The sequence below is a fragment of the Dromaius novaehollandiae genome, chromosome 31, assembly GCF_036370855.1.
Source record: "Dromaius novaehollandiae isolate bDroNov1 chromosome 31, bDroNov1.hap1, whole genome shotgun sequence".
NCBI lineage: Eukaryota > Metazoa > Chordata > Aves > Casuariiformes > Dromaiidae > Dromaius > Dromaius novaehollandiae.
The window spans coordinates 1,199,576-1,227,249 of NC_088129.1; the positions used below are offsets into that span (position 1 = coordinate 1,199,576).

A 27,674-nucleotide genomic window follows, 5' to 3' on the forward strand; every position below is an offset into this window, starting at 1 on the left:
TGAGGACTGCACTTAGGTATCCAAATTACATCTATTGGTCTGCTGAAGGTCCTTTCTCAAAAATGTACATGTTTTGTTTTCAAGATGACTCTGCCATACGAATCATAACCCCCTTTCAGATAGATCTAGAGGCAACTGGGATATGACAAAGATTAGACAAAGATTGTTTCAGGTCCGAGCCTTTCAGTGCCCATGTGCATACATGCACACAAAGCAGATCTTTCCCCACCAGGGCAGACACAAGGGTGGATGTCACCACCTCACCCCCTCCCCTGTGGTTGCTGGACATGCTTCCAGCACTCCTGGTCTCTGCACTTGGAATTTTGCACGGGTCCATTTTCAGGAACCAGGCACCAACCCAGATGAGACCCAGATGTGCAATAACTGCAGGGAAGGGGAATTGCTGCTCCTGTCCAGTGCAGCATTCACTGGTCACAGTGCTGCGCTGTCATGCTTCCTTGATTGCATGCACTCCTGAGCCAAGGCAAAGCAGCTGTAGCCACAGGATGGCACCATCGACCCAGGAAGAGGAGATGGGACATGACTCCTGTTGCTGCCAGCTGCTGTCCTGCTGCAGTTAGGAGATGCGGGGAGGGCTGTCCCTGGGCAGCCATCCTGGGCAGTCACTCTGGCTTTGCTGTGCCCTGGCTCCGGCCAGCAGTTTTGGGGGCTCTTTCCATCTGGAGACCAGAAGATGGGCCAGTCCCAACCTTGGGCCAGGACTCTGGTGCCCCAGTACAGAAAAGAGATACAGAGACAAGTGTTTGCTCCTGGAATGCTTCTCATGCACACTTGCCTGTGTTCACTTGCACTCAGAGCTTAAATGTATGAGCACACGCAGAGTACAAATAGAAAGCAAATGTGCCAGTTTCCACGCACAAGATGCTTGCAGCACTCCCAGCTCACACTCACGCATTCACACTGACCACACTCAATTTGCAATTGCGTGCAAATATGTGCTGACACACAGACGCACTCCAACACATAGGACATCCCCATATAGAGGACTACTCAAATAGGTCTGGAAGCTCACTTTGGTTGGGGAGGACAGACAGCAGATGAATGTGATTGAGCGATGGACCTCGAGGAGGGAGGAAGAGTCCCAGAGTAAGAGAGGAGCAGGACACATTGAGAAACAGAAGAGTATGAGATGATTTGTCACATCCTTGCAGCACAGACAGCCACTTCCTTCTCCATCGTGTCCTTTGTGATTCCTGTGGCTAACCACTACAAAACTTCCCCTGCTCTTACCCCAAACCCTATTCTTCGCCTCAGAGCAGATATATCCACAGACAGACAAACTGTACAGCAGATTCATGGCTTGCAGAGAGAAGAGAATACCTATTGCTTCTGCGCAAGATCCTGAACAAGGCAGTGTGCCCAGGCTTCCCCACTCTATGTTAGTGGATGATTGAATTGTTTACAACACATTGCTCATGGTAAAGAAGGTCTTCAGCTCTGCACAAAGGGGCTGACTTCACTTTAAAGAATGGGATCTTGAAATAAGCACTGCAGCTCATCAGCCTGGTAAAGTCCTTCTGCAACAACTTGTATGCAATAGTGCATTTTTCTTGCGTTGTTTTCATACATTACATCTCCTCTGGCTACATTTGAATTCTGAAAGGTTTAAAATTTATAATGCAACTTTTCCTTAAAATGTTGATTTCAGGAGCTGCTCCCTGGCCAAGCACAACAGCAGTGCTGTGATCAAGCACTTCTACCATTTCTACCTTGATATATCTTGGCTTTAGGAGTGCTAGTGACTTTATATAGATGGTGGAAATTTAGTCAAGCTACCTTAGCTCAGAAAATAAGACAGCTGCCCTAGTGCTCTCAGATGGGTTCCTACTTGTGGGATTTGCCAGTGCAGCCCTCCAGCAGACCTCAGGCTTGGTCTCTGTGGTTCAGCTGTAACAGGGACTGAGGTTTCAATCCTTAAATGCTTTGCTCCTCATGGTTCCAGGACAGGGCAATCTTTAGGACATGACTCAGTCTGTGGTGCTCAGAAATGTGCCCCAGCCTGAGCTTTCAGCCTCAGGCAGCCCAGTTCAAATGAGGCCATGCTCTTCTAGGAGAAGGTGCTGTTATTTTAGTAGATGCAGAAGTGCAGCCTCTTCACAATGTTTGGTGCAACAATGGGAAAAAAATCTATTTTTGAATAATTTGTCTATTAATTCTTTCTGTCCCGATAGTGCAAAGGATATGAAGTGAAACATCTGTGCCTCGAATATAGCCTCAGCCACTCAATGCCTCTCTGCAGAAAAGAGGAAGAGGGGCTGGAGATGCCAGTTTCCTGCAGCATTGGCCTGGGGCAGCACACGGCAGAGACTGAGGCCAAGAGCAGCAAAGAACCCAGCTTGTCTGCAAGGAGCAGTTTGGGCTGGACCACAGAAGGAAGTGAGTGTCAGAGACTAAGTTCTTCTGCAAATCTCAGGCCTAATAAAACCTCATAAGACCTGATCACATCCCAGGAACTCTTGGGCTTGAGCCAAGAGGACTCTGCGAGGCTTTTGGAGCTGCATGGTATATTTACATGTTCATCAAGCCATAGAGGAAGCAAAAACATCCTGGGGCATGTGGGGAGGTCATGTAAGTTACCCCAAAAGGGAAGACCTGTGCGCTAGGCTCATTCCTAGCCAATAACCCAGTAGACCGAGGTCAAAACCTGTCATTCCCAGCCGAATACTCCAAGCTCTGAGCTGTGCAATGAACTTTTAGGCAGTCTGTGCAGAGTGTTGCAAGAGGAAGGGCTGAGAGCTCCTCTATCCCCTCCCCTCTATTGCCTGCTGCATAGCCAGGGGGGCTGGATAGCAGAGATTCCTGCTAGCACAGCAGGGACCAGAGCTTTGCAGAGTGCTCCAACAGCTGCAGGCTGGTGTTTCCCTGGGAAAAGGCTGGAAGGGAGAGAAATGTATGACTGGAAGGGAAACTTTAAAATTTTTTCCATGGTTCTGGTGGGCAAAAAGGTTATAATAAGGTTTAACCAGAAGAAGATGGGGAGGAACTAAGAGCAAGTCTGCTACTAACGTCAATTTTTTTGAAGAAGTGAATATTTATATTCAATTTTTCTTACATTTTTTTTGAAGGGGAATGAGCATTTCTAACAAACGGAAATATTTTCCACAGTAGTCATTTATCAAAGTGATTTTTTTAACCACTACACTTTTCATCTCCTACCTTCCCCTACCATTTCCTTGGCAAGAGAACAGCCCTCCACTTAACCAGGGGCCTTTCCAAACACCTTTAGCCTCTGGCTGCACCCGAACTGCTCCTTGAAGAAGAAGACAGGCCCCTGCAGGAAAGCAGATAGTGTAGCCTTGCTGGTCCAGACATCAAAAAAGCCACGCTGAGCTTCCAGGAAATGGTTTTGGAGTCAATCCAACAGCGACTATGGCAGTAACAAAGCCACAGAAAGCAACAAAGGAACAAGAGGAGCAGCTGTGATAGCCAGACTCCGTCCTTTCCCCTTCTGCTGCTCACCCTGATCCTTTGAATCATCTCACCTCCAAGTAGAAGGTTCCCCTCAGAAAGGGAGATTCGGTTAGTGGCCCATAAACAGAGAACTGGCAATCCCCCATAGCACAGCAAGAACCAAGACTTTTCCTGAAAGTTGGAAAGAAATAGAAAAGAAAGACAGAAGTGGGAAAAATACTCAAAAGAGATACAAAAATGCATGGGAAATGGGCATTCATGAATTCCTGAATATTAGCTAAAATACCCACAAGTGTTTTCACCTACCTGAGACAGTGAAAGATGGTGATTTGTAATGACAGCTAGCAGTTATCTGGACAGTTTAATCACATTTATGTAATCTGGAAAGCAAATGCTAGCTCCTTAGCTGAAAGCAAACACAATTACTGGTTTCCTTATCTACCCCTCTCCCAAAGAGTAAATGCCAGCAGAGGAACCAAGACACTGCAACCACACAGGCTTGTGGTCAGAAGTGACGCCCACAGACTTTGAAATCAGTATCTCCGGCCTTGATTGGGTGGCTCTGGCTGCTCTATTCCCCTCTACTTTTTTACCCTAGCTGGTTGAAGGAAGGAATGACCCGTACAGGAACATGCCCTAGCTCACAGACACTTCTCTGCTTTTGGTGCTCACAGCTCCACAGCCAGGCCCCTGACTCCTTCCCCGAACGGGAATGGCTTGTCAGGGCAGCCCACATGAAAGCATCCGTACCCCAGCTATAGCCCTGCAGGTCCATACCGTAGGGAGCGCGGAGAGAGGCGGCACCTGTAGCAGGTGGTGACTGCAGTGTGTTGGGTTATATATCCCACGGGAACACCCCACAGCTACGGCAGCACCCCTCCCCTCTTACGAGCTGTCCAGGGATGGGTGTGATCAGGAGAACAGCTCCTGCACTGCAGCACTCAGGGTAGAGCAGAGCAGCCCCAGGAGACTCCTGCTGCAGCCAACAGGGTCCAGGAGACGGAGCCAGACAGGAGATTTCTTCTCCCCACCTCTGTGACCTGAACAGCATCAGGTAAGGGAGTCCCTCCTGGTTGCTCTGTGTTTCCTTGGAGGGCAGAGCTGGGGTCTAAGTGAATATACCAAGACATCTCTCTTTGCCTGCTGTCTCTCCTGGGCTGCTTCTTTCACCCACATATGCTTTTGGATTCCAGCCCCAGACTAAGACATCTAATTCTTGGCTGTCTATATCGCAGTTTCTACTGGCATCTGTGTGAGTAGAGGTATGGCTTGAAGTGCAACACACTTCACTCTAATGGGAGTTTCATCCCACATGGAGAGATTCAGCTGTTCCCGTGCGGTGGCCTTGTTCCTTCTGAAATGCCCTGGGATAGCCCAGACACCTGCTTATCTTATGGGATATGATATGATATGATATGATATGATATATAATATGATGTGACATGATTGGGATGTGATGGGACGGGACGTTTGGGATCCCCCTCTGGACCGGGCACCCTGGGGCATCTCTCATGGCACTGGGCACCTGTGTGCAGGTAACCAAACTGAGTTGTTGTTGTCTCATCTCAGCACTACGAGAGAATCTTCTTGTCTGATGAGAAATCAGAGCAAACTAGCTCTCCCTGCTTCTGCTGTCTCTCCTGCCCTGTCCCCACTGCCATTATTTTTGAGAAACAGTTGTGCCAGCTTGTTTCGGTGGGACTTGGCTCTGAGCTAGAGTCTGTCCTGAGGGAGATATCTACTGCAGAGGTGGGAGTCCTGACCCCCAAGCCCAACTGCAAGACCCCCTGGACCCATCTACCTTTCTTCCTCAGGGTTTTTGAGGCAGCAGAACTGTCCTTCACCTCTGTGCTCTGGCAGCCTTAGACCATGGAGAAGCGCAGAGACCTTGAAGAGATCCTCCTCAATGTACCTCAGTCCCGGAGTGTGGGAATTGAGATCACCAACAAGACGCGCGTGACCCTCCGTGGGCCCAGGTTTGTATGATGCCCATCGTTCCCTGGTTTGACGAGGCATGTGCGTTCACCATGCCAAGCCCAGGCACAAGTTTAGGAGCAGGGAGGGCAGCAAATTTGCATGAGCATGGGGCAGTGACAAGAAGAGTGGGATCATAAAAACTGTACAGAGCACAAAGAAACAGGGTGAGGAGGAAGCACCTATGACCTGGGTTGGTGCTGGGGAAGAGAGGAGTGGCTGAACACAGCCCCTCTGCCTTGTTGTGCACAGCCTGGGCAACAAAACACTCCACCTTGACAAAATGCAAAGCTGGAATGATGCCCTGGCTCTTCAAGTGTGGTGAGGGTGAATGTCATGCCGCCAGCTGTCACCGCATGGTCTGCTGTTTTGCCTGGGATACCACATGCTGGCATCCCTCCTGCCCTGTAGCCCTTCCTGCTGCATCACTGAGCCCTAACTCTACTGCATGGGATGAGGGAGCACTAAAGAGGTTGTATCAGCTGGGGGCTAAGGAGGAGGGGACAAAGTTGTCACCAGGCAGCCCTCCCAGGACTTATGCCTCAATTCCACTTGCAGCCTTGTCCCCCTGTCCAGCGAGGTGTCAGATGTGCTTCTCTTGCAGCCAAAAGCAATGCCCCACTCCCCTGCATAGAGAAGCAGAAACATTCCAGTTTGTGATGCTACAATTGTCTCCACAATCTTTGGTCTTCCTGCAGATATTTCTGCCAAAGTGGTCAAATCCTGACACCCCCGTCACCATCCATCAGCCCCCAGTCCAGGGAAACGTGCGTATTTGTGAAAAAGCAGCTGAGCCCCTGGGGGGTGTCTGGCCTTCTGGTGTATGAGTCCGACCTCTTCTCCTTTGCGGTGATGTTCAACAACCCTATGCACAACACGATATCCCCCCAACAGTATGCGGTGGAGATCTACACCACGACAGCCATTTGTGGAAGCCTGGAGAGTCTCTACAAGTCCATGCATTCTGACCGCCCTCAGTCCTGCACCTACAGGAAGGAGCTGCTAGATAGAAATGCCTCTTCCATTGTTGTGTCCTCAGGGAGTTTCCAGATTTCTGCCACCATGTCCAACCACGACAAAGCTATCCTTAAATTGCTCCTGGAGGAAACACCTGGCCCTCCACCTCAATATGCTCCATACGACTCTTCTCATCCCAGGAGTGATTTCCCCAAGGAGATGCGCCCTCCAGCTTTCTCCTACCTGAAGAAATAGAAGCGCTCATGCATGCAGCTCGGAGGAAAGGGGACGGCCTCACTTCCTTTGGGTGCCACTGTGCTCATTCTGGGGTGGAAAGAGTATTGACTCTTCATGCACTGTGCTTGGCTACTTTTGCTTTCTGAATAGGAAATTGCTCAGCAGCTGGTGAATGAGGTGAACAACACAGAGGGGATGCTGACACCAATCTGCAAAAGCACCACTTACAAATCTTGGCTGTGCACATACCTGAACCAGCTTCGAACAGTATCATGTGGACATGGGAGTCAGGGTAGAGCCCGCAGTGCTTAGCCTAGTTAGGAAGGCACAACCTGACCCATGCCTGTCCGAGGAGAGAGAGCTCCAGGTCAGGTAATGCTCCCCGTGCAGTATGTGCTGCATAGATTGCCCTAAACACAGTCAATTTAATGCATAGCAAGTCTGGGTTCCTCTGTCGCATTAGTCAAATGTCTCAGCCTTGCGCTGGCTGCAGGAAGACAGACTAAACCCCATCAGCGTTGACCCTGACAGTGTAAAACTAACCTGTCAAGAAATTGCTTAGCTTATTTGAACTGGCAGGATGTGTTTAAAGTGCGTCAGTCAACATGTGGCTATGGTGATTTTGATGTGGTGCTTGCAGACTTAACATTGGATTTAGTACATTTTCGGGCCACGACATAGTTTGTCGTAATGGCTATTTTTGTCAGAGATGAAAATCAGTTTCTCCAGTCCACACGCAAATTTGTTTTTATCATCTTTATGTATATCTGACTCCTTTTTCACCACACCTGTCACCAAAAGGAAGCAAGCAATATACCATGTGAATCATTTCCATTTTTTACCCTGACATTTTTCAAAACATCCTCATCTTTGTTTTCAAAAGCTAATGAGTTAAGAAACAGCAAAGAACAAAGAAAAGTCAAACAAAGCTTTTTTTCCAGTAGCTGCTGTTCACTCTTTTGGGGTTGGTGCTAATCAAAGGGAAAGCAAGAAAACAGTGGGGAAACCTAGATGCCAACATCTCACATTTTCAGTAGCGTTCTGTTTTTGGAACCTGAAAGAAAACTGCCCAGATGGAGATGAGGGGGTGTCCCTGTAGAGATCCAGAGAGGGGTGTCCACACTTGTCACATAGCAGTTTCCTGCTTTTGTGCCTGCTGCTTTTCATTTAAGTAATGCCTGCTGCCTTGTTCTGCATGGCTGCTTTTTCCTTCTAAGCACGCAACAGCTCCAATAAACACTGTGATTAAAGGACAAGCCTGTCTTGTGAGTCACTTGCACACACACAAACCGACAACCGCTCTCCCTTGCACAAGGTGCTGCCTGTAGTCTATCAAGCTCTGCTTACAGTAATTTACGGCTTCAGGGCTATTCGTTCAGCTTGAAACTCTGTCCGCAGGGCAGCTGACCCAAGCCAGCTCAACTGGATGACTCATTTATTTATTTTCTTCGGTCTTCCCTGTGTTTTGGTGGCTTTTAAGAACCGTAGTGGGAGAAAAAACTTTTCTCTATATTAAAGCTTCCTGGATCCTTATGTAACGCACTTTGGCCTTTGCTGGGAACTCCCTGCATGCCAGGAACGTGCCTACTGCAATTTCCTGCCAAAAAAAAAAAAAAAAAAAAAAAAATCCAGACTGTTCCAGCTTAGCTAAGCACCAATCCTTTAAAAATCAAGTGAAAGGAGAAAATGATTGGGACATTCCTTGAGCCCCCAGGCACTGAGGATCCCTTTGCTTTGTGCTGGTTGTGTCTTGAGCTAACCCAGCACCTCGATGAGCACGGGATGCCTCCAAACACCACCACAGAGCTGCCTGCCTGCTGTGGCTCAGGGCAGACCCCTCTGCCTGCACCCACGCTGAGGCTGCCAGGCACTCTGCCCCCAGCATCCCAGTGCCAAGGTGTCCCTAGGTGGGCTAGGGGCCACAGACGGAAGAAAGGACAAAACAGGCTGGAAAGGGGGCAGGTTGCCTGGCTGCAGAAGACTTGTGAAAGCAAAGGATAGGGGTGGGAGCAGGGCAGCTTGGCATGGGCACATGCGGGGAGGGGAAGTGGTGAAACGTCAGCTCCACGTTGCTGCAGAAGACAAGGCTGGAAAACCACATCCCTGGGCGGTGGCCACCTCCCCTCCTGTCGCTTCCTCTCGCAGTCCTGCTCTTGACCCAGGAGCACCCGGCAGCCCTCCAGGCCTGCAACCATGCTTGCCCCAGGGTGGAGTTCCCACCTCATGCTGACACGAGAGTCAGCACGGGGGACTGTCCCCAGGACAGAGCTGACGTGCAAGGGTTTTGTAAAGCCCAGTGTCTCAGCACCCAGAGGGAGATGTGACTTGCTCCCTCCCTGTCAGCTCAGAGCCCAGTGTGGTTCCTCATTAAGGCACCCTGGGTGCATGGGACGCGGCACGGCCAGCCTCACCCTGTCATGGTCCCCCTGCTTGTCCTTGGTGAGTGCCAGGGAGAAAAGAGTGGGGCTTGCTGGCCGTCGGTCTGTCCCTGATGCACTGTGTGTCCCTTGCAGGCTGGTGGCTGGTGGTCCAGAGCAGAGTGCAAGCACGTGAGTACGGGCATGGGCAGCGCCGCGCACTGGGACCCTTCTCCAAAGCCATCTCCACGGGGGTCCTGGCCACCCTCTGGAACCCACGGCACCTGAGTATGGGCACCCCCACTGTTCCCCTTGGGATACCAGAGGGAGGGTCAGGGCAGCTGATGAGAAAGAAAGGAGGTTTCAGGCTCTCCGGGGAGCAATGTTTCTCTAGTTCACTCTTTTCTCCCCTACTCCAGAGCCAGGACCATCCCTGTCCCTGAGCCCCAGCCACGAGTTGGCCCTGGGGGACAGAGTGACCCTGCAGTGCCACACACCCAGACAGGGTGGCAGGGCCACCCTCCACAAGGAGGGGGTCCCATATCCCCTATGGTACCGAGATGGGGTGCGGGGTGCAGCGGAGTTCCCCATCACAGCAGCCAGACGGGAAGATGCCGGGAGATACTGGTGCCAATATGAGATGGAGGGCGAACCGCCAGAGGAGAGTGAGCATGTGGAGCTGGTGCTCAGAGGTGAGGTGTGAAGCTCAGTACCACACAAGGTAGGGTCCAGGGTCCTGAGGCGGTCTCTGGGGCAGCTCCCATGAAAGCAAGAGGGTGCCTGGGTGGGTCCACATGTGGGTGGGCAGTGTCCGGGGGTCCCCATGGAGCAGGCTGTGCCTGAGCATCCCCATGGGGCAGGTAGTGCCTTGAGATCCCCGTGCAGGGGGGGCAGTGCCAGGGGGGTACCGGCACAGGGGGGGCAATGGCTGGGTGGCTGTGAGGTTCCCATCTCTCACTACCTGCCCCTTCCCCAAACAGATCCCAAGTACCCCCGGCCTCACATCTTCCCGAGCCCTGGGGCAGTTGGGGTACTGGGGACCCGCTTCACCATCCTGTGCAAGGGTGGGCATGGAGCCACCTTCCTCCTGCACAGAGAGGGCAGCTCAGCCCCCATCCAGCGCCAGGCTCCCAGGGGACACACGGCCTTGTTCTCTATCCCCCACGTGAGCTGGGTGGACAGTGGGACCTACAGCTGCTCCTACCGTCCCCGAGGCAAGATGTTTGTGTCATCGTACCCCAGTACCTTCCTGGAGCTGGAGGTGGTGGAGGAGGAGGAGGAGGAGGAGGAGTCATCGTTGTCAGGTTCAACCTTCTTCCCAGGTAGGGCTGTGCACCCTGGGCTGCCAGGAACCATGGGGAATGGTCCTCAGGGATGGGCAAGGGGTGTCCAGAGGGGGATAGGGGTAGGGGGATCCTAGCCCTGCAATACCCCAGGGGCTGTGGATCCAGGGCCCCCTAGGGACCACCCCACTATGGCAGGGCTGGACCAGGAACCCCCTTCCCCAGGGGGTCTGACCCCACAGCCCCCTCCAGGAGCCCTGAAGAGGGGGCAGACAGAGATGGTAGAGGGGGCCTTGCCCCATCTCATCCCTGCTCTGCTCCCCAGCATGCACCTTCTCCTCCTGCAGCATCCCCTGATGCCACACAGGTATGGTCAGTGCCAGCCCAGGGATCACCAAAACTAAGCACCACAGGCCCTCACCCACCAGCCACAGGGTCCTCCTGCCCCAACACTTCCAGGGATGAAGATATTGGTAGGGGGGGAAACAGAGCCATCGACCCCCTTTGCATGGGGTCCCAGACCCCTGTGGAGGTCACTGGGGGTAGTGGGGGGCTCACGGGTGGGTTGGGGGCAATGGTGATGGGGGGATGGATGGTGGCAGTGGAGGGGTGCACTGGATAAATAGGTGCAGTGAGGAACAAGAGGGTGGGGGGCACTGGCAGTGCAGGGAACAGAGGGGGCAGTGAGGGATGAAGGCAGTGTGGGTGGAGCAGGGATGGGTAGGGAGCACAGGGTGGTACAGGGAGGCTTGTGCTACTGGAGGGTGCAGGGTGACCTGGGGGATCTTAGGATGCAGGGGAAGAGTGGCGCAAACTGGGGACTGCAATGGGGTGGCAGAAAGGAGTGGGGGTGTGCAAAGGGTGGGGAGAGCGCTTACAGAGGGGGGCAGCAGGGGTGCAGGGGGCCAAGCAGGGAGGGGACCTGGAGGGCCAGAAAGGGTAATTGGATCCTGAGGGACCTCCATGGGGCTAAGCCACCAAGTCCTCTATCCCCCAGTGAAACCCCCCCCCCCCCTTCTCTGTCCCTTCAGATTTCACCCTGGGCAACACTGTGCGCCTGGGGCTAGGCGCAGGGCTTCTGATCCTGCTGATGCTCCTCGTGGCCGAGGCCCTGCATAGCCGGAGGCAGAAGGGGCAGGGGCTCTAGCCAAGCACCCCCATGGCCATCCCTTCCAGACCCACAAGACTGGGCGGATGTCCCTGTCCCGCTCCCCTCTGCCTGGACCCAGCCTCACTCCCCTTTGCAGCCCCATTAAATCTTCTGCTGCTCCCCATGGTTGTCCCTGGCTCTTGCATCTTGGGGATCCAGGAGGGGTTAAGGGCTCCCACAGCTGGGGATGGGGGCATGAAGGCAGACCAGGGGGCTATGGGGCAAGGGATGGAGAGCCAGGCGCCTGGAAGGAGAAACTGCGGTCGCTGGAACACATATTCCCTGGAGCACCACCAAGCCCAGCACCCCCAGCTGAGGGACAGGAGCTGGGGGACACATCCCAGACCCCACAGAGCAACCCAGGAGCTGTATTTGCAGGCTGTTTCAGGCACCCAGGCCATCTGACACCCCTTCCTGGAGGTCCCTGGGCTGCATTTCATGCAGGTCAGGAACTGTGCAGAGGACCACGTGCTCATGCCCAACAGGTGACAGCACCCTAGGAACTGTGTGCCTATGCCCCACGGGTGACACAGTGCTAGGTGTCCATGCACCGCATTTGGTGCCGTGTCAGCCCCCCCAAAATGGGAATTGATCCCAGCTTGGGGAGGTCAGGGCTCTCAGCACAGCCCAGTCTAGCCCAGCTCAACCACAGTATCACAGAATGGCTGAGGTTGGCAGGCACCTCTGGAGATAATCCAGTCCAACCCCGTGCTCAAGCAGTCACCCAGAGCACATTACCCGGGACCTTGTCCAGATGGCTTCTGAATATCTCCAAGGAGGGAGACTCCACAGCCTCTCTGGGCAACCCGTGCCAGTGCTCTCTTACCCAGAGCCCAGCCCTGCCCAAGTCATACCACCCCATCCCTGGAGCAGCTCTGCCCACCAATGACATCAGAGTCACCCAGGACAGATGGTCTTTGAAGCACCAGAGGGGCTGCAGGAAGGTGGCCACAGGTAGGTTAGGGGCCGAGACTGGGAAAAAAAGGGCAAAACAGGCTAAAAACAGGACAGCATGTCCTGGCTATATAAGGAAAGGCTTGTGAAGCTGGAGGAAGAGAGTGTGAGCAACATAGCTTGAAACGGGCACATGCTGGCAAATCATAGCCCCAGGAAACTCCAGCTGCGATGACAAGCCACCACGTTCAAAAGCTTGAGGTCATTGCCACCGCTAGACCTTCACTGGGTGTGCACATCCATCTCAGCAAAAGGAGGAACCAGTACAGCCCTTAGCCAGAAGGGAAAGGGAACACAAGGCTTCCTGGTTATGACTTGGAGGATTAACTTGCATGCAGGGAGCAGAGATAATCACCGACTACACAAAACACAACTTTGGGTCCCTGAGGACAACGCCCTGCATCTCTGCAGAAAAGGAGATGGGGGTCCTGGTGCAGAACAAGTTGACCAAGACTCAGCTGTGAGCCCTTTCTGCAAGGTGGTGAGAGCACATCCAGACATTGCATCCAGTTTGGGGCTCCCCAGTACAAGAAGGACCCAGGCATAGTAGGATGAGTCTGGTGGAGACCATCAAGATGGTCATAGGGGTCTAGAGCACACATGGTCCAGTGAGAAGCTGAGGGAGCTAGGTTTGCTCAGCCTGGAGAAGCATAGGCATAGGATGAGAAGCAACAGGCACATCATGCAACAGAGGGAAATTCCTACTACCTACGAAATATTTTGCACTGGGTCCACCACTGCAACAAGGACCAGCGAGGCTGTGGGAGCTCCATGCTTGGAGGTATCCAAAAAGCTGGAGAAGACCATGAGTAACCTATTCTAAGGGTATCTGCTTTGATGAGAGGTTTGGACCCTCCTGCTGTTGAAAAATAAGTTAGAGATGAAAACAAAAGGAACAGATGGGGAACGGTAGAGGGGAAAGCCACTTGGGCGCGTGCCACCGTGATGTGGAAGGTTGCGTGCTTGGCAGAGAAAGCCAGGTGAGCAACCCGATACGGGCAGCGGACTTGTGAAAACAGCTAGCAATAAACCAGTCATTAAAATTCCCCATGAAACAAGCTTACAGGAAAAGGTGGCTGCAGGAAAGCAATGGTGAGGGTGTGTTCTGGAGGTGACACCAGCACGGAGATACCAACTGCAAATGTGGCCAGACTAGCACCGCAACACAGGAACAAGAGGCCAGCTCAGGGCAAAGCCTAGCTCGACAAATAAACTGTGTTTCCAACAGGGGAACATCTGAGGATCAGAAAGACCAAGAGGAGATCCAGGGAACATCCTGCAAAGGTTTGCAAAGGTCAGCAATGCCACATTGTTCCAAAACAGGCAAACCAAAACTGCTGCTGGGATATGGAAGGAGTTTTTCAGCCTGTGTGGTGCATTAAATAATTTTGCTTGCAAAGAACCCGGAGCAAAGGAGGAGGAATAAGGAAAGAAGTGGGTTTGCTTAATCCGGAGGGAGACATCCAAATTGTTTGCTAGGATGTGAAAGTTATCTGCAAAGGGGAAGATGCCTTCGCTAGACATGAGCGGAAATTATTAACTGACTTTAATTATAGCAAAGCAGATGTGGGTTAAACAGAAGAGCATCCCCTGCAATGAGCGCATGTGTCCATAAAACTGTCTGGAGCGAATCCAAGCTTTTTTTCCTGAGCTGGGCTTTGCATGCAGAAACACTCCCTGCATGTGCAGACACACATGCTCCAGGCATGTGCGCAGCGTGCAGGCATGTGCCCTGCACATATGGACATGCAGGCTCCAGGTGGGTGCTTGGCGTGCAGGCATGTGCCCTGCACATACAAACACGCGTGCTCCAGGCATGTGCTTGGTGTGCAGGCATGCACCCTGCACATATGGACACACATGCTCCAGGCATGTGCTTAGCGTGCAGGCATGCGCCCTGCACATATGGGCACGCAGGCTCCAGGCATCTGCATGACATGCGGACACGCACCCTGCACGTGCAGACGCACAAGCTCCAAGCATGTGTGTGGCATGCAAGCACGCGCCCTCCACATATGGACAGGCATGCCCCAGGCATGTGTTTGGCGTGCAGACATACACCCTGCATGTGCAGACATGCATGGCCCAGGCATGTGTTTGGCGTGCAGACACACGCCCTGCATGTGCAGACACGCATGCTCCAGGTATGTGCTTGGCGTGCAGGGATGTGCCCTGCACATGCAGTCATGCATCCTGCAGGCATGTGCATGACATGCAGACATGCACCCTGCACATATGGACATGCATGCTCCAGGCATGAGCACAATGTGCAGGCATGCGCCCTACACGTGCGGACACTCATGCACCAGGCATGTGAGCAACGTGCAGACACACGGCCTGCACGTGCGGACACGCATGCTTCAGGCAGGTGCTTGGCGTGCAAGCATGCGCCCTCCACATATGGACACGCATGCTCCAGGCATGTGCTTGGTGTGCAGGCACACGCTCTGCGCATATGGGCATGCATGCTCAGGCAGATACTTCGCATGCAGGCATGCACTGTGCACGTGCAGACACGCAGGCTCCAGGCATGTGCTTGGCGTGCAGACGTGCATCCTGCACATACGAACACGCGTGCTCCAGGCATGTGCTCGGGGTGCAGGCACGCGCCCTGCCCATACGAACACGGATGGGCGGGGCGGGGCAGGGGAGCAGGGCACCGCACGCATGCGCAATGCCCCCCCCCGCGCCTGTTGTTCTCTGCGCATGCTCGCCTTCACCGCTTCCCTGAAGCACGCTTTGCGCATGCGTACGCGCCCGCACGGCACGGCGATCTTCTGCCCCCCCCCCCCTCCCTCGGCCGGAAGTGGCGTCAACACGGGGAACGCGAGCGCGGCGCGCGGCCGGAAGCGGTTCCGGGGGAGTGTTGGGCTGCGGCACCGGCCGGATGTGAAGGGCGGCGAGAAGCGGCGGCGGCGGCCTGGTGAGCGCCGGGGGGGCTGCGGAGCCTGCGGGGCGCCGTGTGTGTCGGGGGGGCGGGTGCGGAGCGGCTCCGGGCGGGAGGGCCCGTGGTGGTACCGGGGAGGGAGGGGGATGGGACAGGCCGAGCCGGGAGAATCCACGGCGCGGTTTGGCGGGGGGGGGGGGGGGAAGGGGCGGCGTGGTCCGCAGGGGTGTCCTGGAGAGCTCAGGCCCACCCGGGAGGGTCCATGGTGCTGCCCGGGGGGAGGGGGAATGGGACAGGCGGGTGTGTCCATTCCCTATCGGGGGGGTGAGAAAGGGCCCATGGCGGTGTATCGGGGAGAGGGGTGAAGAGGCGGGAGCGCCCGTTCCATATTGGAGGGGGGGGGAAGGCCCGTGGCAATGTATTGGGAGGGGGGTGAGCGAAGCAGGAGCGTCCATTCAAGGGTGGGGGGAAGGAAAGGCCCATGGCGGTGTACTGGGAGGGGGGAGGAATGAGAGAGGTGGGACGGTCCATTCCAAATGGGAGGAGGGAGAAAAGGCCCATGGTAGTGTATTGGGAGGGGGGTGAGTGAGGCAGGAGCGTCCATTCAGTGGGGGGGGGGGGGGGAGGAGGAAAGGCCCGTGGCGGTGTACTGGGAGGGGGGAGGAATGAGAGAGGTGGGACGGTCCATTCCAAATGGGAGGAGGGAGAAAAGGCCCATGTCAGTGTATTGGGAGGGGGGTGAGTGAGGCAGGAGCGTCCATTCAGTGGGGGGGGGGGGAGGAGGAAAGGCCCGTGGCGGTGTACTGGGAGGGGGGTGAGCGAGGCAGGAGCGTCCATTTGGGGGGGGGGAGGAAAGGCCCGTGGCGGTGTATTGGGAGGGGGGAGGAATGAGAGAGGTGGAAGCATCTATTCCATATGTAGGGGGGATAAAGGGCCCATGGCAGTGTATTGGGAGGGGATTGAGAGAAGCGGGAGCATCCATTCAGTGGGGAGGGGGGAGGAGTAAAGGGCCATGGCAGTGTTTTGAGGGGGATGGGACAGGCAGGAGCATCCGTTGCAGTTGGGGAGAGGGAGAGAAGTGTTAGAGATGATGGCACTGGGGAGGGGAATGGGCCAGGCTGAGCCGGGAGGGCCCATGGTTTTACTCTGTGGGCTAGGGGGGCGGGGGGGCTCAATGGCAGTGCTGGGGGAGGGGAATGGGCTGAGCTGGGAGGGTCTGTGGTGATGGTGGTGAGGGGGAAGGGAGGGGAGAGTCCATGTTGGTAGGGGGAGGGGGGATTTGGGCATGCTGGGAATGTCAGGCCCTACTGGGGGGAAAGAGGGGTGAGGGATGGGAGGGTCCATACTGATACTGGGAGAAGACTGGGGCATGCCCGGAGAGTCCACAGTGATAAAGATGGCAAAGCCCATCTTAGTTTTAGGGAGGGGGGTTGGGGCATGCTGGGAGAGTCTGTGGTGTTGTGGGGGTGGGAAAAAGGGGGAAGCACTGGGCTGGGAGGGTTCTTTTAGTCCTGGGGCAGATATGGGCACGCTAGCAGGGCTTGTTGTGGTCCTGGGGGCATGCCTGTGAGAATCTGTGGTGGTTTCTTGAGTGGGGAGGGTGCTGGGCTGGGATACGATGGTATCTGGGGTTCCTATATGTCAGGGTAGGCCGCCCCTTTGGGAGGCTCTGCCATGCACAGGCCTTGTTGTGTGCTGGGATGGGGGCCCAGGGCAGCCCTTCCTTGTGGGGAGGGGAAGGGGTGAGGATTGATCTAGGGCTCACCTGGGAAGCATGCCTGAGGGAAGACTGCTGCATGTGCCATTTGGGTTGAGAGGTGACTGGGACGCCTTCTGTCACTGGTTGCCATCAAGTGCCAGACGCGAAGGGTCAGGGCAGGCACTTGGGCCTGTCCATGCAACAGCTACAGTTGTCCGCAGGTAGCTGGCAGCACTGGGATTTAGAGCTGTGCTGTATCCCTGTTAGTGCAGAGGAGCTCTAAAAGTTGTGGGTGCCAGCTACTGAGAGCAGCCTTTCCTCTTGGGCACGCATGGCTATGTTGGCAGCTCAGTGGCTCTTTCTGTAGCAGGCAGGAGCCAGGTTGCCGAACTTGCCCAGGGCAGGCCAAAGTGCTCTCTGATGTGTGCAGAGCCCAAAACACTGTTGTGTCCATCCTTGCCTTTGGCTTCTCTTAGCTCTCTGTGAGATCACTGCAGCTGGCTGCGTTGCAGAGAGCGTCATCTCCATCATTCCTGAGAGTGTCTCTGCCTTGATTAATCTTGCTCTGTCCCCAAGGGTAAGGGCTCGATGTGCTGTGCGCCTGACCGTGTATCTCCAGCCCTCTGCATCCTTCAACCCAGGATGGCTGAGCTGGCCATGAGAGCAGGCCCTGGTTTCTGAGTATCAGCTAGAAAACATTCACAACACTTGTGGCAGGGAGCAAGGCGTTCCAGATGTGGCCTGGTGCTGTGTCATTGCTTTCCATGATTCCGAAATGTAGTGATGCTCTGGGGAAGAAAAAAAAAAAAGGCCTCCTGTACATTCCAAGGCAGTCTTCAACATGGCAGCTATCACACTGCATAGTTGTTGCCATGAAATGATCTAACTGTGTTGAGGAAAAAAACAAAAGTGTTTTTTCCTCTGTGGCTCCTGGGGGACTGTAGGTAGAGCCTTTTTTGCTGTGACAGTAAATAATTATCCATGGCTGCCTTGTGCCCATTTGCTCTTATGCCAGCACCATCCTTTAACTTCAGTTATTCTTTTTTCTTCTCTGATATTTAGTCTTAATTGTATTTATAGGTTGCAGTAAGCTCTTCCTCCTCGTCTTCTACTTGGTTACACTAGACAGACCGAGTTCTTTCTCCATGGGTAAGACAGGTTACCATGATCTGGATCATGGCTCTTTCCAGTACTTCACCAGCTTTTGTTCTTAAACAGAGAAAATGAGCTTTCTGCTCTCATCTCCCAAGTGCTTCTCACTAGGGCTTTGCTCAGTGTCATCACAACCTGCCCTGGAAATATCTCTCCTGCTGCATTTTAGGAGCACATAAAATTTTTGCAGGGGTTCACCCATGTTCAACTGATCCACTCAGAACTTCTCTCCCTTGATATTTGGAAGCTTTGCTTCAGCAGGCCCCTGGCTCATTAGTTTTCCCCGACGTGCATCGCCTTGCACTTTGTGCTTTTTGTTTCATCCCCTTTCTGTTCCTGCAGCTCTCAAGGTCACCTGGCACTGGCTGTACATTTTGATCTCTTCCCGCATTACGAATGATTTCCTCCACTCGCTCCCAATTCTGTGCCAAGGCCACAAAAGACAGCATCAGTCGCAAGGCTCCCCTTTTGAAAAGCCCTATGGCACTGTCAGGCTGAACCTTCCTGCTGCTGCTTGATCCTTTCTCTGCGTTTCTGAAGACAGTAGTGACCCCAGGATATCAGGCCCTCTGGGGCAGGGCTTGGGACAGGCTGGAGGCAATGAAACTGCAGCAGCTTCAGTTGTCTCTGTGCAAAAAACACGGGAGTGTGACCTCTTGCGTAATGTGGATCCATAGGTTTCCTGCAGTGAACATGTGTATGTGTGACCAAGAACAGACCTCTCCAAAACCTCTTGGTTTAAACCCAACCTGTGGTGAAGAATCCCTCACAGGCCTTGGTAAGTCAGTGTCTTGCTTAACTCCTGTAACAGTTAATGCTCTGCACTTCATGTCCTGTCTGTGCTGGCTTTCAGGTGCTGGGCCTAGAGGGGCTTCCATGTAGTCATGCTGAGCACTGCAGCAAGTAGGGAAAACTTGGACACCTCAGTCATGGTTCACGGTGGCCATCACATGGGAAGATGTTTGTGCCCGCTGATAGAAAACACCAAAATTTGTAGTCTTTCCTGAATTTAGGGTGTTGAGTCAACCTGGGCCAGCTGGCACCTGGATGTTTCTGTCCAGCCTGCTGCCTTTTCCCTGAATGATGGAAAAGGCAGCCCTAACGTTTGGACCTTCAGGAGCCCTGGAGGACGTTTCCAAACAAAAGGCTGGGTATAGGCTCTCTTTGCCACCAGTTTGTGTGGTTCTCCTGCCCCATATACCCCAGGGAACTGGCTCTTAACAGCTGCTGAGCTTGCACGAGCTTGCTCTGCATCATCTCGTCATGCATGAGGAGGCCGTTTCCTATTTTCTTTTTAAAACCTGGGAGTTAGAGCACCGTTTGGTTCTGGAGCCCAGACTCCGAGAGACCATGGTTCAGTTCTCTGTTCTGCTTGGGGGATTTCTGATCCCACCACCCCAGTATCACCCTAACGGAAGCCTGGCTCTGCAGTCTCCGTTGCACTGTGGAAGCTGAGTCCTCTGCACACAGAAAAGAGCAAGAGTCATGGGCTTGAAAGGGAGATTCAGATCCATCTTGAAAGGTGAGCATGCTCTGGAATGGAGCAATCCTGAGCCCTGGTCTCTGTTTCCAGTATTGTTTGGGCATTATAGAGTGAGGGATGGACTCTGTAAGTGGTGGCGGAAACATCTAGCAAGTGTCTGTTTCAGCAGCTGACAGAGAGACAAGGACTGGTCATCTCAGTGCGGCTAGCTAAGAAATTTTTCCTAGGGTTTTTTCCTTCATTGGCTTTCTTCAGTTCTGGCCTTCCAGTTTATTTGAATTGCTCTCCACTTTCTCTTTTTATGTTTATAATGTATTTAACAGTTATTTTCATCTTTCATCTTTTTTCAGCTTCTTAAACTAACATGGGACTTCTTGGTTTTGCCTTTTGGGTCATTCAGTCCTCTTTATTGCTCACGTTGTCCTGAACGGCCCTTTTTCTTGGCAAATGTGGGCCGTAATTGTTCATAGCTTTGTGTGAGAGACTAGCAAAGCTTTGGATGGCTACATGGGAATGAAACAAAATACTCGTGTATACACTTGGCTTTGTTTTGAATTCCCTTTTCTGTAATTGGAGGTCAAGTGGGGGTGGGAGACATGGGCAATTAGCAATGTTTCTTGGAACAGCTTTAATCATTAAGCTCTTGCTATTAATGGAATCAAATTGTTTATTAACAGCATGTAATTTCACACAATGTATTCGCTTGTTCAGTCACACAGTTCACCCCCTGCGTTTGCTTGCAGTTACCTAGTTGGAGCGCCAACCCCAACTGTACTCAGAAGTGGAGGGTCATACTGATGCATCAGTCCCTTCTAGGTAGGAGAACAAATCCTCAGGGAATCCCCTATTTCATCAGGTGTCTACAATCCCACAATCTCCATCTGCATATAGCAGCCATTGCCCTCTTGGTTGTGGTCCGAGTTATACAACTTTTGGATATCAGTGTTTGTTGGTGGCCTTGTACAGATTCAGCAGATGCTTCATGTCCTGAGTTTATCAGTTCTTGTAGATTCAACCACACCGGTAGTCTCCAGAGCTTATCAGTCCTTAGGAAGCTTTGAAACACTGCCTTCTGAGCGCATACCTTTCCTCTCTTTGGCCCGTTGTTTGTTGTCAACTATTTCTCCACTCACAGCTGCAGGTACTTGTAGAGCCCATGCACTCAAACAGAAGTGGCCTTTATGATGTTTTTGTGTTTAGTTCTGCAGCAGCTTCGTCTGCATGCTGCTGTCAGGTTCGTGAGGGGTGCTCTCTCCTTTGTGATACGGTGAGTCTGGAGTTCAGATGCTCTTAAAGCAGCTGTGAAGCCAGTCTCTACTGTTGCTCCTGAAGTCCTCCCCCAGCTACCTCCTTCCATGACGTCTCAAGACTTCAAAAGTGAGACCTCTTTGTCTGAATTTAGCTGTTCACGAGGGAGCCGTCGTCATCTGAGCTAGTTGTTCTTGCTGCATATCGGGCACCGGTAGGATATGATTTCATGTGATTTTTTTTCAGGAGTGTATTCTGCGAGGAGATGAACCACACTTCAGCATTGTTTTCCTCCATTGATTATTAGTCAAATTAAATTTATTTGCATATGGCATCTGTATTTGGACAGCAAACCCACATCAGGAGATTTGTGAGGCAGATGTTTGAGTTTGGTGTTCTCTGTCAAGCAGGGCAAGAGCTCGCCTACGTGCCTGTGACTGCTGTCCCTGGGCCTGCCTCCCCACAGAGCCTGTGGGCCAGTGACTCTGAGGCCAAAGGCCAAATGGCTCATCAGCCGTTTCAGAGGCTGAAGGTCACTTTGGCCCCAGGCTGGGACACCAGCTCTGTCTGCACAGGCCACGTACCGGTGTCAAAAGGTCCCTTATGTGTGAGTTCCTGTGAATGGGCTCTGAAGGTACCTGTGGATTTGGATGGAACCCAAAAATACAGTGGTCAAAGAGAGGAACAGTACGTGCTGAGAAGGCAGTCTGAAAATTTCCCAATAAGCCCTGGAGATGAGTCATGTTGTTGAATCCACAGGAGCTGATAACTTGGGACACCAGGAGGCAGCTGAATCTGTCCAAACATGCACTGGCATCAACAACTGACTTGGACCAGACCACGTCCGGGAGAGCAATTGCTGCTATATGCAGACAGAGACTGCAGGGTTATACATACACCTAATGAGACAAAGGACCCTCTGAGGAACTTTCCAAATCACTCTCTGGAAGCTGCTGGCAAGCTAGCGTGACCCTCAACTTCTGGTTGAGATTTATGGCCTCTCAGCTACTGCTCCAACCAGGTAGCTAAGAGTGAAAACGCAAGTGAACTGTGTGAGTGAATAAATAAATAGTTTCTTGCTATTAATATCAGTTTGATTATGTTACTGATAGGTTAATGAGTAAAAGGTTTTCTGAAAAATTCTGATTGTGATCTGTGTCGTTCCCACACCACTGGTACCACCCTGCCAAGTTGATCCCTTGTTAGGGGGATGTGTGCGTGCTTGTCTCTGAACTGCCTCCTTGTGCACTGTTGTAGCCCATGTGTTTGTCTTCATGCCCCATGTTCTACAGTCCTGTCCCCTACATGGGTCAGCACTCTCATGCTCTCCCTTCTTTCCTTTCTGATTTTTGCAGAGGGTCCTGTCTGGGTTGGCAGCCACTGCCGGGAGTCATGGAAGAGCACCCGGGTCCTCCAGCCTGTGAATTCACCTTTCCCCTGAGGCGCATCTGCATTTCAGAAGCAGATGGACCTGAAGATGAAGAGCAGGAGGAGGCTTCAGAGAAGGATGCAGCCCAGGTGCAGCATAGAGAAAAGACAGAGGGGAGCTCCCCAGAGCGGCTGAGGCACTCTCCCCTGCACCGTTTGGGACGGTGCTGGCAAGGGAACAGTTCTCTCACCCCTCAGGACGCAGACAGGCCTGACCAAAAGATGGAGGAGGACAAGGAGGCTGCCCCATCCCAAGAGCCTGAGGCACCTGGGGAGCTGCAGCCGCGCAGGCCATTCCGTCGGAAGCACCGACTGTACTTGAAGCCCAGGACAAGCCAGGCTGCTACATCGCTGGGACAGGGACAGGGGGAGAGAGCCGAAGAGCCAGGTCCCTCTCGGGGGAAGAGGCTACGCTTCATCTGGGGCCAAGCCAGCGACTTCCACCAGAAGAAGAGCCTCTTGGAGAATGGGCTGGAGGAGGTGCCCCTCATGCCGCAGAGCAGCGAGGAAGAGGAGGAAGAAAAAGGCTCTCGGTCCTGCTCCCCTGAGCCGCGTGTTCCTGGGGATGCCCGTCCCAAGCCAGACTTTGTGCAGCTGATTGATGAGCATGGCATCTACTCCACAGCCAAGCTGGTTTTGGGTGGCACGGCAGGTGAGCTGGAGGAGGCGGTGGTGTTGCCCTCTCATCTGAAGCGGGGCGCAAGCATGGCCGGGAGTGGGGCAGAGTTTGAGATCCGCGAGGTGATTGTGGACGAGAAGCCATTCCAGTGTGGTGTGTGCGAAAAGGCCTTCAAGCGGGCATGGGAGCTCTTCAGCCACGAGGTGGTGCACAACGAGGAGCGCCCTTTCCGCTGCGACCTCTGCGAGGCCTCCTTCAAGCGCCACTCGGACTTCAAGAGCCACCGCCTGGTGCACACGGAGGAACGGCCCTTCCGCTGCGAGCTATGCGGCAAGCGCTTCAAGCGCTCGTCCAACCTCCAGGAGCATCGCCGCATCCACACCGGCGAACGCCCCTTCCACTGTGCCTGCTGTGACAAGAGCTTCAAAACACCCTACGAGCTGCAGCGCCACACGCTCACACACTGCACCGAGAAGCCCTTCAAGTGCGCGGACTGCGGGAAGGACTTCCCCACGTCCAACGCGCTGCTCCTGCACCAGCGGCAGCACTGCGATGACAAGCCCCATGTCTGTGGCGTCTGCGGCAAGAAGTTCACCTATGGGCACAGCCTCAAGGTGCATGAGCGTGTGCACACCGGCGACCGCCCCTTCGTCTGTCCGCTCTGCGGCAAAGGTTTCAAGCAGTCCAATGCCCTCTCCTCACACGAACGCGTGCACACGGGTGAGCGCCCCTTTGTCTGCAAAACCTGTGGGAAGGCCTTCAAGCAGTCGTCCTACCTGGTGATCCACGAGCGGGCGCACACTGGGGAGCGCCCCTATAAGTGCGAGGCATGTGGGAAGGCCTTCGCCCGACCCTCATTGTTGCTGCAGCACCACCGGGTGCACAGCCAGGAGCGGCCCTACAAATGCAGCTTCTGCCACAAGTTCTTCAAGGACCTGGCCTACCTAGCTGTGCACGAGAAGGTGCACACGGGTGAGACCCCCTACAAGTGCAGTGTGTGCGACAAAGGCTTTGCCCATCCTTCCAACCTGCTGCAGCACCAGCGTGTGCACCGTGACGGCTGAACCCTGGAGCTGTGTGCGCAACTCAGGTGTTTCAAGGCAAAGGAGCCCACAGCCATAAGCGAGCGTGCCACAAGCATGTGCGCTGCAACAGATAAGCCCCAGGCATGCACGTTGCAGCACGTGTTCCCATATGTGTGCAAGCCATGTGCAGGGGACCAGCACAGCTTCCCTAGAGAAGGCTTGTCCAGAGCCCAAAAAGCATATGGTGCTGCAGCTCTTCTCTTGAGCCACAGCCTGGCAGGGCCTCTGCTGCATGGCTTCTCTCTGCCAAACCTTGACCCGTGCTGCTTTCTCCTCCTCCTCCCTCACAAAGGGGTGATCCCACAAGGCTCTTAACTGAGCCTTTTGGTTGGGGTTGGTGCAAACTCCTCCTCCCAGCCTGGGCTAGATGCAGGGAGGCGGTAAGCTGTGAGGGGTATTGCTGGCTGCAGGCCAGTCACTGAAAGCAAGGTGTAGCTCCTTGCCCTCCTGGCACACTGCTGCTGTGAGGGGCAGGCAAGGGTCTAGCTGTGAGGGCAGAGCAGCCTGCAGAGGCAAGCTGAGCTGGCTGAGACTGTGGCGTGGTTGGGAGGTAAGGTCAGAAGCTCTGAAGAACAGAGCGGCATTAGTTGGACCATGGCAAGTCATGTGTCTTTCCCTCTGATGCCAGGGGAGTGCTGTTCAATCCCACACTGTCTCTGGCCCTGGCATGTGAGTGTAGCAGGAGGTCAAAGACTACAGTCATCCCAGTGAGTGTTGGTCTGCCTGGGCCCCAGATAGACTCCATCAGCATCTCTGTCTTGTGCTCTGGGGCAGCACTGCTGCCTCCGTGAGCACAGGGTACAGGCTGGGAGCTCCTGGGGAGCAGCCTGCCTCTCAGAGTGAGGGGCCTGCTGTCAGCTGTGGTTGAGCCCTGGCAACAGGAGGGAATAGACCTGTCCATGATTTGGGGTGAAGTGCTTGCATTGTGGGCAGAAAATAAGATGCCAGAGAGCAGCACCTCCATTTTCCTCTAGTGTTTGGGCTGAGGGGTAAGCATCCCGTCCATATCTCACGCTGCTACTTCTGAACAAGTTAATTACAGTAATGTGTTTGACCCTGCTGTGCAGGGGCTATGAAGGCTTTTTGCCCATTAGGCAGCCTGGTCCCCTAGGACAGAGAGCAAAGGCGTGGTTATGTTGGCTGCAGGTTGTATGTTTTGATTAAAACTTGGCCTAGAGGCATGAGAGAAGGGTCAGATGTGGAAGTATAGCCTTGAGAGAGGTGCTGAGTCTTACCAGAGCAGTACAAGGCCTGAACAGGATCCACGCACCTGATCTCGTGGTGTCCTCTGCTCCAGTGCAGCTCACTGCCAGCTCAGCTCTCCCAGCCCCTGCCTGGAGGAAAGGGCCTGTCACCTTGACAGTTGCTGCCAGTCCTGACGCTGCTGCTGTGCTGTGCCAAACCATGCTGTGTGCAGGCCCTGGCACAGCCCAAATGGAAGCTGTGGCTTTCTCTGTGTGGATCCCGGCCTGCAATGTGTCAGCTAGGCTGCGAGTCCTGCGTACTGTGTTGGTTTGAAACACTAACCCTCTTTTCTGCCCCAGGGTGCTGCTCAGGCTGGTAGGGAGCAGAAGAGGGGGGATGCACTGCTATGGTCTGCTTTGAGAGCCTCGGCAAGAGAAGCTCAGTGTTGTAAGGTGTTCTATAACTGCTCATGGGACATTCCTGCCTAGACCTGGGCAAGAACCTGGCCAGAGTATAAGTGAGCAGACACAATCAGCTCCGGACTTTTCTCCTTTTTGTGCGGTGTGTGCCCAGCTCTCGCCTCCCGGAGGGCTGGAGTATCCAATGGCAACACCAGGCCTAGCCACCCGCACTGCTGCTGCTGAAGTCTGGATTTGTTCTCCTTGACTGATAGCTGCTCCTGCTGCCTCCCCCTGCTGCTGTTAGGTGGAGGATGACACGTGGACCTTTCCCAGCGAAGGCAAGACCTGGGCCTACGCTGGGGCCCTGCTGGGCAGCGACAGAACCCCGTCCTCACGCACATGAGCGCCCTGTGCCTGAGCCACCCTGGAGGGGCCTGGTGTCACACTAACCTTCCTGCACACCAGAGCTGTGGGACTGGAGGTGCCCGCCCTTGGACTCGTGGTCACCCTGGTCCTACTCCGTCCCCCTCTTTTACGGTTCCGATAGCACTGGGGAAGGAAGGGGATGCAAGGTTGTGCTCCTCAGTGCTCTGCACACTAATTACAGGACAGTTATTTAATGATGTCTTTGCCTTGTCACTACTTGAAGCCTAGTGCTGTGTCTGGCTGAATCCTTGCTTGTTCCTGGGCTGTCAGCATGAAGGGATGCCGGTGATTTCTGAGGTGCCAGGTGGATGAGGGAAGTCCAGCCCTGGCCTGTTTGCTTGATCAGCTGGAAGGTGCGTCATGCTTGTGTGGGAGGTTGGAGTGGCTCTTCCTCGGTGTCTGCTTAGGGGCACTTTTCCTTAGCGTGGTAAAGCAAGGTTCTTCTCCAGTGTAGCCTTGCCAGCCAGGAGCTGGATGGAACCTCAGCAGGCAACCAGGAAAGTGCTGGGTGGCTGGGGGTGGGCTGGGCAGGCCAGGCTATTACCTTGCCAGCTTTCAGTCTCATTGGCTTGCAGCCATGGGCTGTTCATCTTGCTCTACAGTCTATGCTACAGTCCCCCATGCTCACTTCTCACACGCATAGTGTCTTTCTGATATGCACAGGAGGCACTGACATGGGGTAACCCAGTGACCAGACTGTGATGTGCAGCAGCCATGGGCACAGAGGCTGTAAACACAGTGGGCCTGTCTCATTTTCCAAATGTTAGGTGTGCAGCAGATTTCACTAGTTGCCACCAAGCTGGCATCTCACACACATTCAGTGCAGTGGTGGAGTGACTCTTCTTCCCTGGTGCAAGACTTGCCAGCAAGCTCTGTTTTGGATTTGCCCTTGCTGATCCCTTGGGAGGAGGGTTTGTTGTAAAGCTGACCTCTCCCTTGCCCCAGAGACTCCCATGTTTCTCGCATTTCAGCACTTAAGACAGCAGTGGGGCAGCTGTAGCTTATTCCTAGTGTTACTACCAGCTGCAGGCTTCCCAGCTAGATCGTGAGTTTGTCCACATGATTTGAGTTCAGGGTTGTGTTTGATACAGTTGTGTGGTGGGAGCCTGACCCTGGAATGTGCTTTGTTGCCCAGCTAGTGCTGGGCATGTACACATCTTCGTTTTCTATCTTAGGAGCTGAAGTCTGAGGGCCTTCAGAGAAAGAGACCAACTTTGCCAGGAGGAATGTGAAGGACTGTCCTTTGTGGATGTCGCCAGTGGGGTCAGGACTGTATCTTCATCTTACCTGCCCAAGGGCAAACCCATAAGCTGCAGGATCATGACCACTCTCAGTTCTCTGCTCTCAGTGGTGCATGCTTCTCTGATGGCTAATGAGACATGCTTGGTGCTGTCAGGCTAGCTTTCACTTTGCTGTGTCTGGACCTTCTGAGCCTATGGCTGGTAAAAGAAGTGCTGCAATTATGTCCAGCCTTCTCAGAATGTGAAGCCTGGGGTTAAACAATCAGATCTTCATGTAACCATCTAAGAACATGGCTTATTTGTCTTGTTTACATCCTAGAGCACCTGTGCGTTTTCATAGGAGATAAAAGGAAATCTGAGACTGCTATAGGATGGAGAGGTGGGCTTTGTTCCAGCTGCCTGCACCCGGGCATTGCTTTAGAGCAGGAATGCACGTTCCTTCGAAGAGATTCCAACGAGTGGCTCACTGCAAGAGT

General features: G+C 53.8%; 4 protein-coding genes across 14 annotated transcripts in view; all 4 read left to right on the forward strand.

The window, feature by feature from the left end:
- Positions 1 to 27,674, forward strand: part of LOC112993749 (deleted in malignant brain tumors 1 protein-like) — a 231,267-nt gene that overhangs the window by 50,071 nt on the left and 153,522 nt on the right. The window lies entirely within an intron of this gene.
- LOC112993758 (uncharacterized) lies at positions 4,177 to 7,856 on the forward strand. Its single transcript, XM_026117641.2, has 3 exons — positions 4,177 to 4,486; positions 5,247 to 5,408; positions 6,105 to 7,856. The coding sequence occupies exons 2-3, from the start codon at positions 5,302 to 5,304 to the stop codon at positions 6,616 to 6,618; spliced, it is 621 nt and encodes a 206-aa protein (XP_025973426.2). The 5' UTR covers positions 4,177 to 4,486; positions 5,247 to 5,301; the 3' UTR covers positions 6,619 to 7,856.
- Positions 8,268 to 11,497, forward strand: LOC135324103 (immunoglobulin superfamily member 1-like). The gene is made up of 6 exons (XM_064499612.1): positions 8,268 to 9,039; positions 9,114 to 9,149; positions 9,377 to 9,649; positions 9,938 to 10,279; positions 10,588 to 10,713; positions 11,272 to 11,497. The coding sequence occupies exons 1-6, from the start codon at positions 9,018 to 9,020 to the stop codon at positions 11,385 to 11,387; spliced, it is 915 nt and encodes a 304-aa protein (XP_064355682.1). The 5' UTR covers positions 8,268 to 9,017; the 3' UTR covers positions 11,388 to 11,497.
- On the forward strand, positions 15,143 to 26,151 carry LOC112993750 (zinc finger protein 70-like). 11 transcript variants are annotated; one of them, XM_064499578.1, is made up of 5 exons: positions 15,152 to 15,267; positions 18,760 to 18,860; positions 20,285 to 20,381; positions 21,573 to 21,834; positions 22,169 to 26,151. In XM_064499578.1, exon 5 carries the CDS (start codon positions 22,206 to 22,208, stop codon positions 23,922 to 23,924), a length of 1,719 nt encoding a protein of 572 aa, XP_064355648.1. In that variant the 5' UTR covers positions 15,152 to 15,267; positions 18,760 to 18,860; positions 20,285 to 20,381; positions 21,573 to 21,834; positions 22,169 to 22,205; the 3' UTR covers positions 23,925 to 26,151. The 11 variants fall into 11 exon arrangements, 9 of the variants coding, with proteins under 9 accessions (XP_064355651.1, XP_064355648.1, XP_064355647.1 ...); XM_064499577.1 differs by having other exon boundaries at positions 20,309 to 20,381; XM_064499580.1 differs by lacking the exon at positions 21,573 to 21,834 and having other exon boundaries at positions 20,309 to 20,381.

Bases quoted from the DNA above. Each gene is read 5' to 3' on its own strand.
- LOC112993758 (XM_026117641.2), top strand. From the start codon at position 5,302: ATGGAGAAGCGCAGAGACCTTGAAGAGATCCTCCTCAATGTACCTCAG. The intron at 5,409-6,104 runs GTTTGTATGATG...GTCTTCCTGCAG, and splicing joins GTGACCCTCCGTGGGCCCAG to ATATTTCTGCCAAAGTGGTC.
- LOC135324103 (XM_064499612.1), top strand. From the start codon at position 9,018: ATGGTCCCCCTGCTTGTCCTTG. The intron at 9,040-9,113 runs GTGAGTGCCAGG...TGTCCCTTGCAG, and splicing joins GGTCCCCCTGCTTGTCCTTG to GCTGGTGGCTGGTGGTCCAG. The intron at 10,714-11,271 runs GTAGGGGGGGAA...CTGTCCCTTCAG, and splicing joins TTCCAGGGATGAAGATATTG to ATTTCACCCTGGGCAACACT.
- LOC112993750 (XM_064499581.1), top strand. From the start codon at position 22,206: ATGGAAGAGCACCCGGGTCCTCCAGCCTGTGAATTCACCTTTCCCCTG.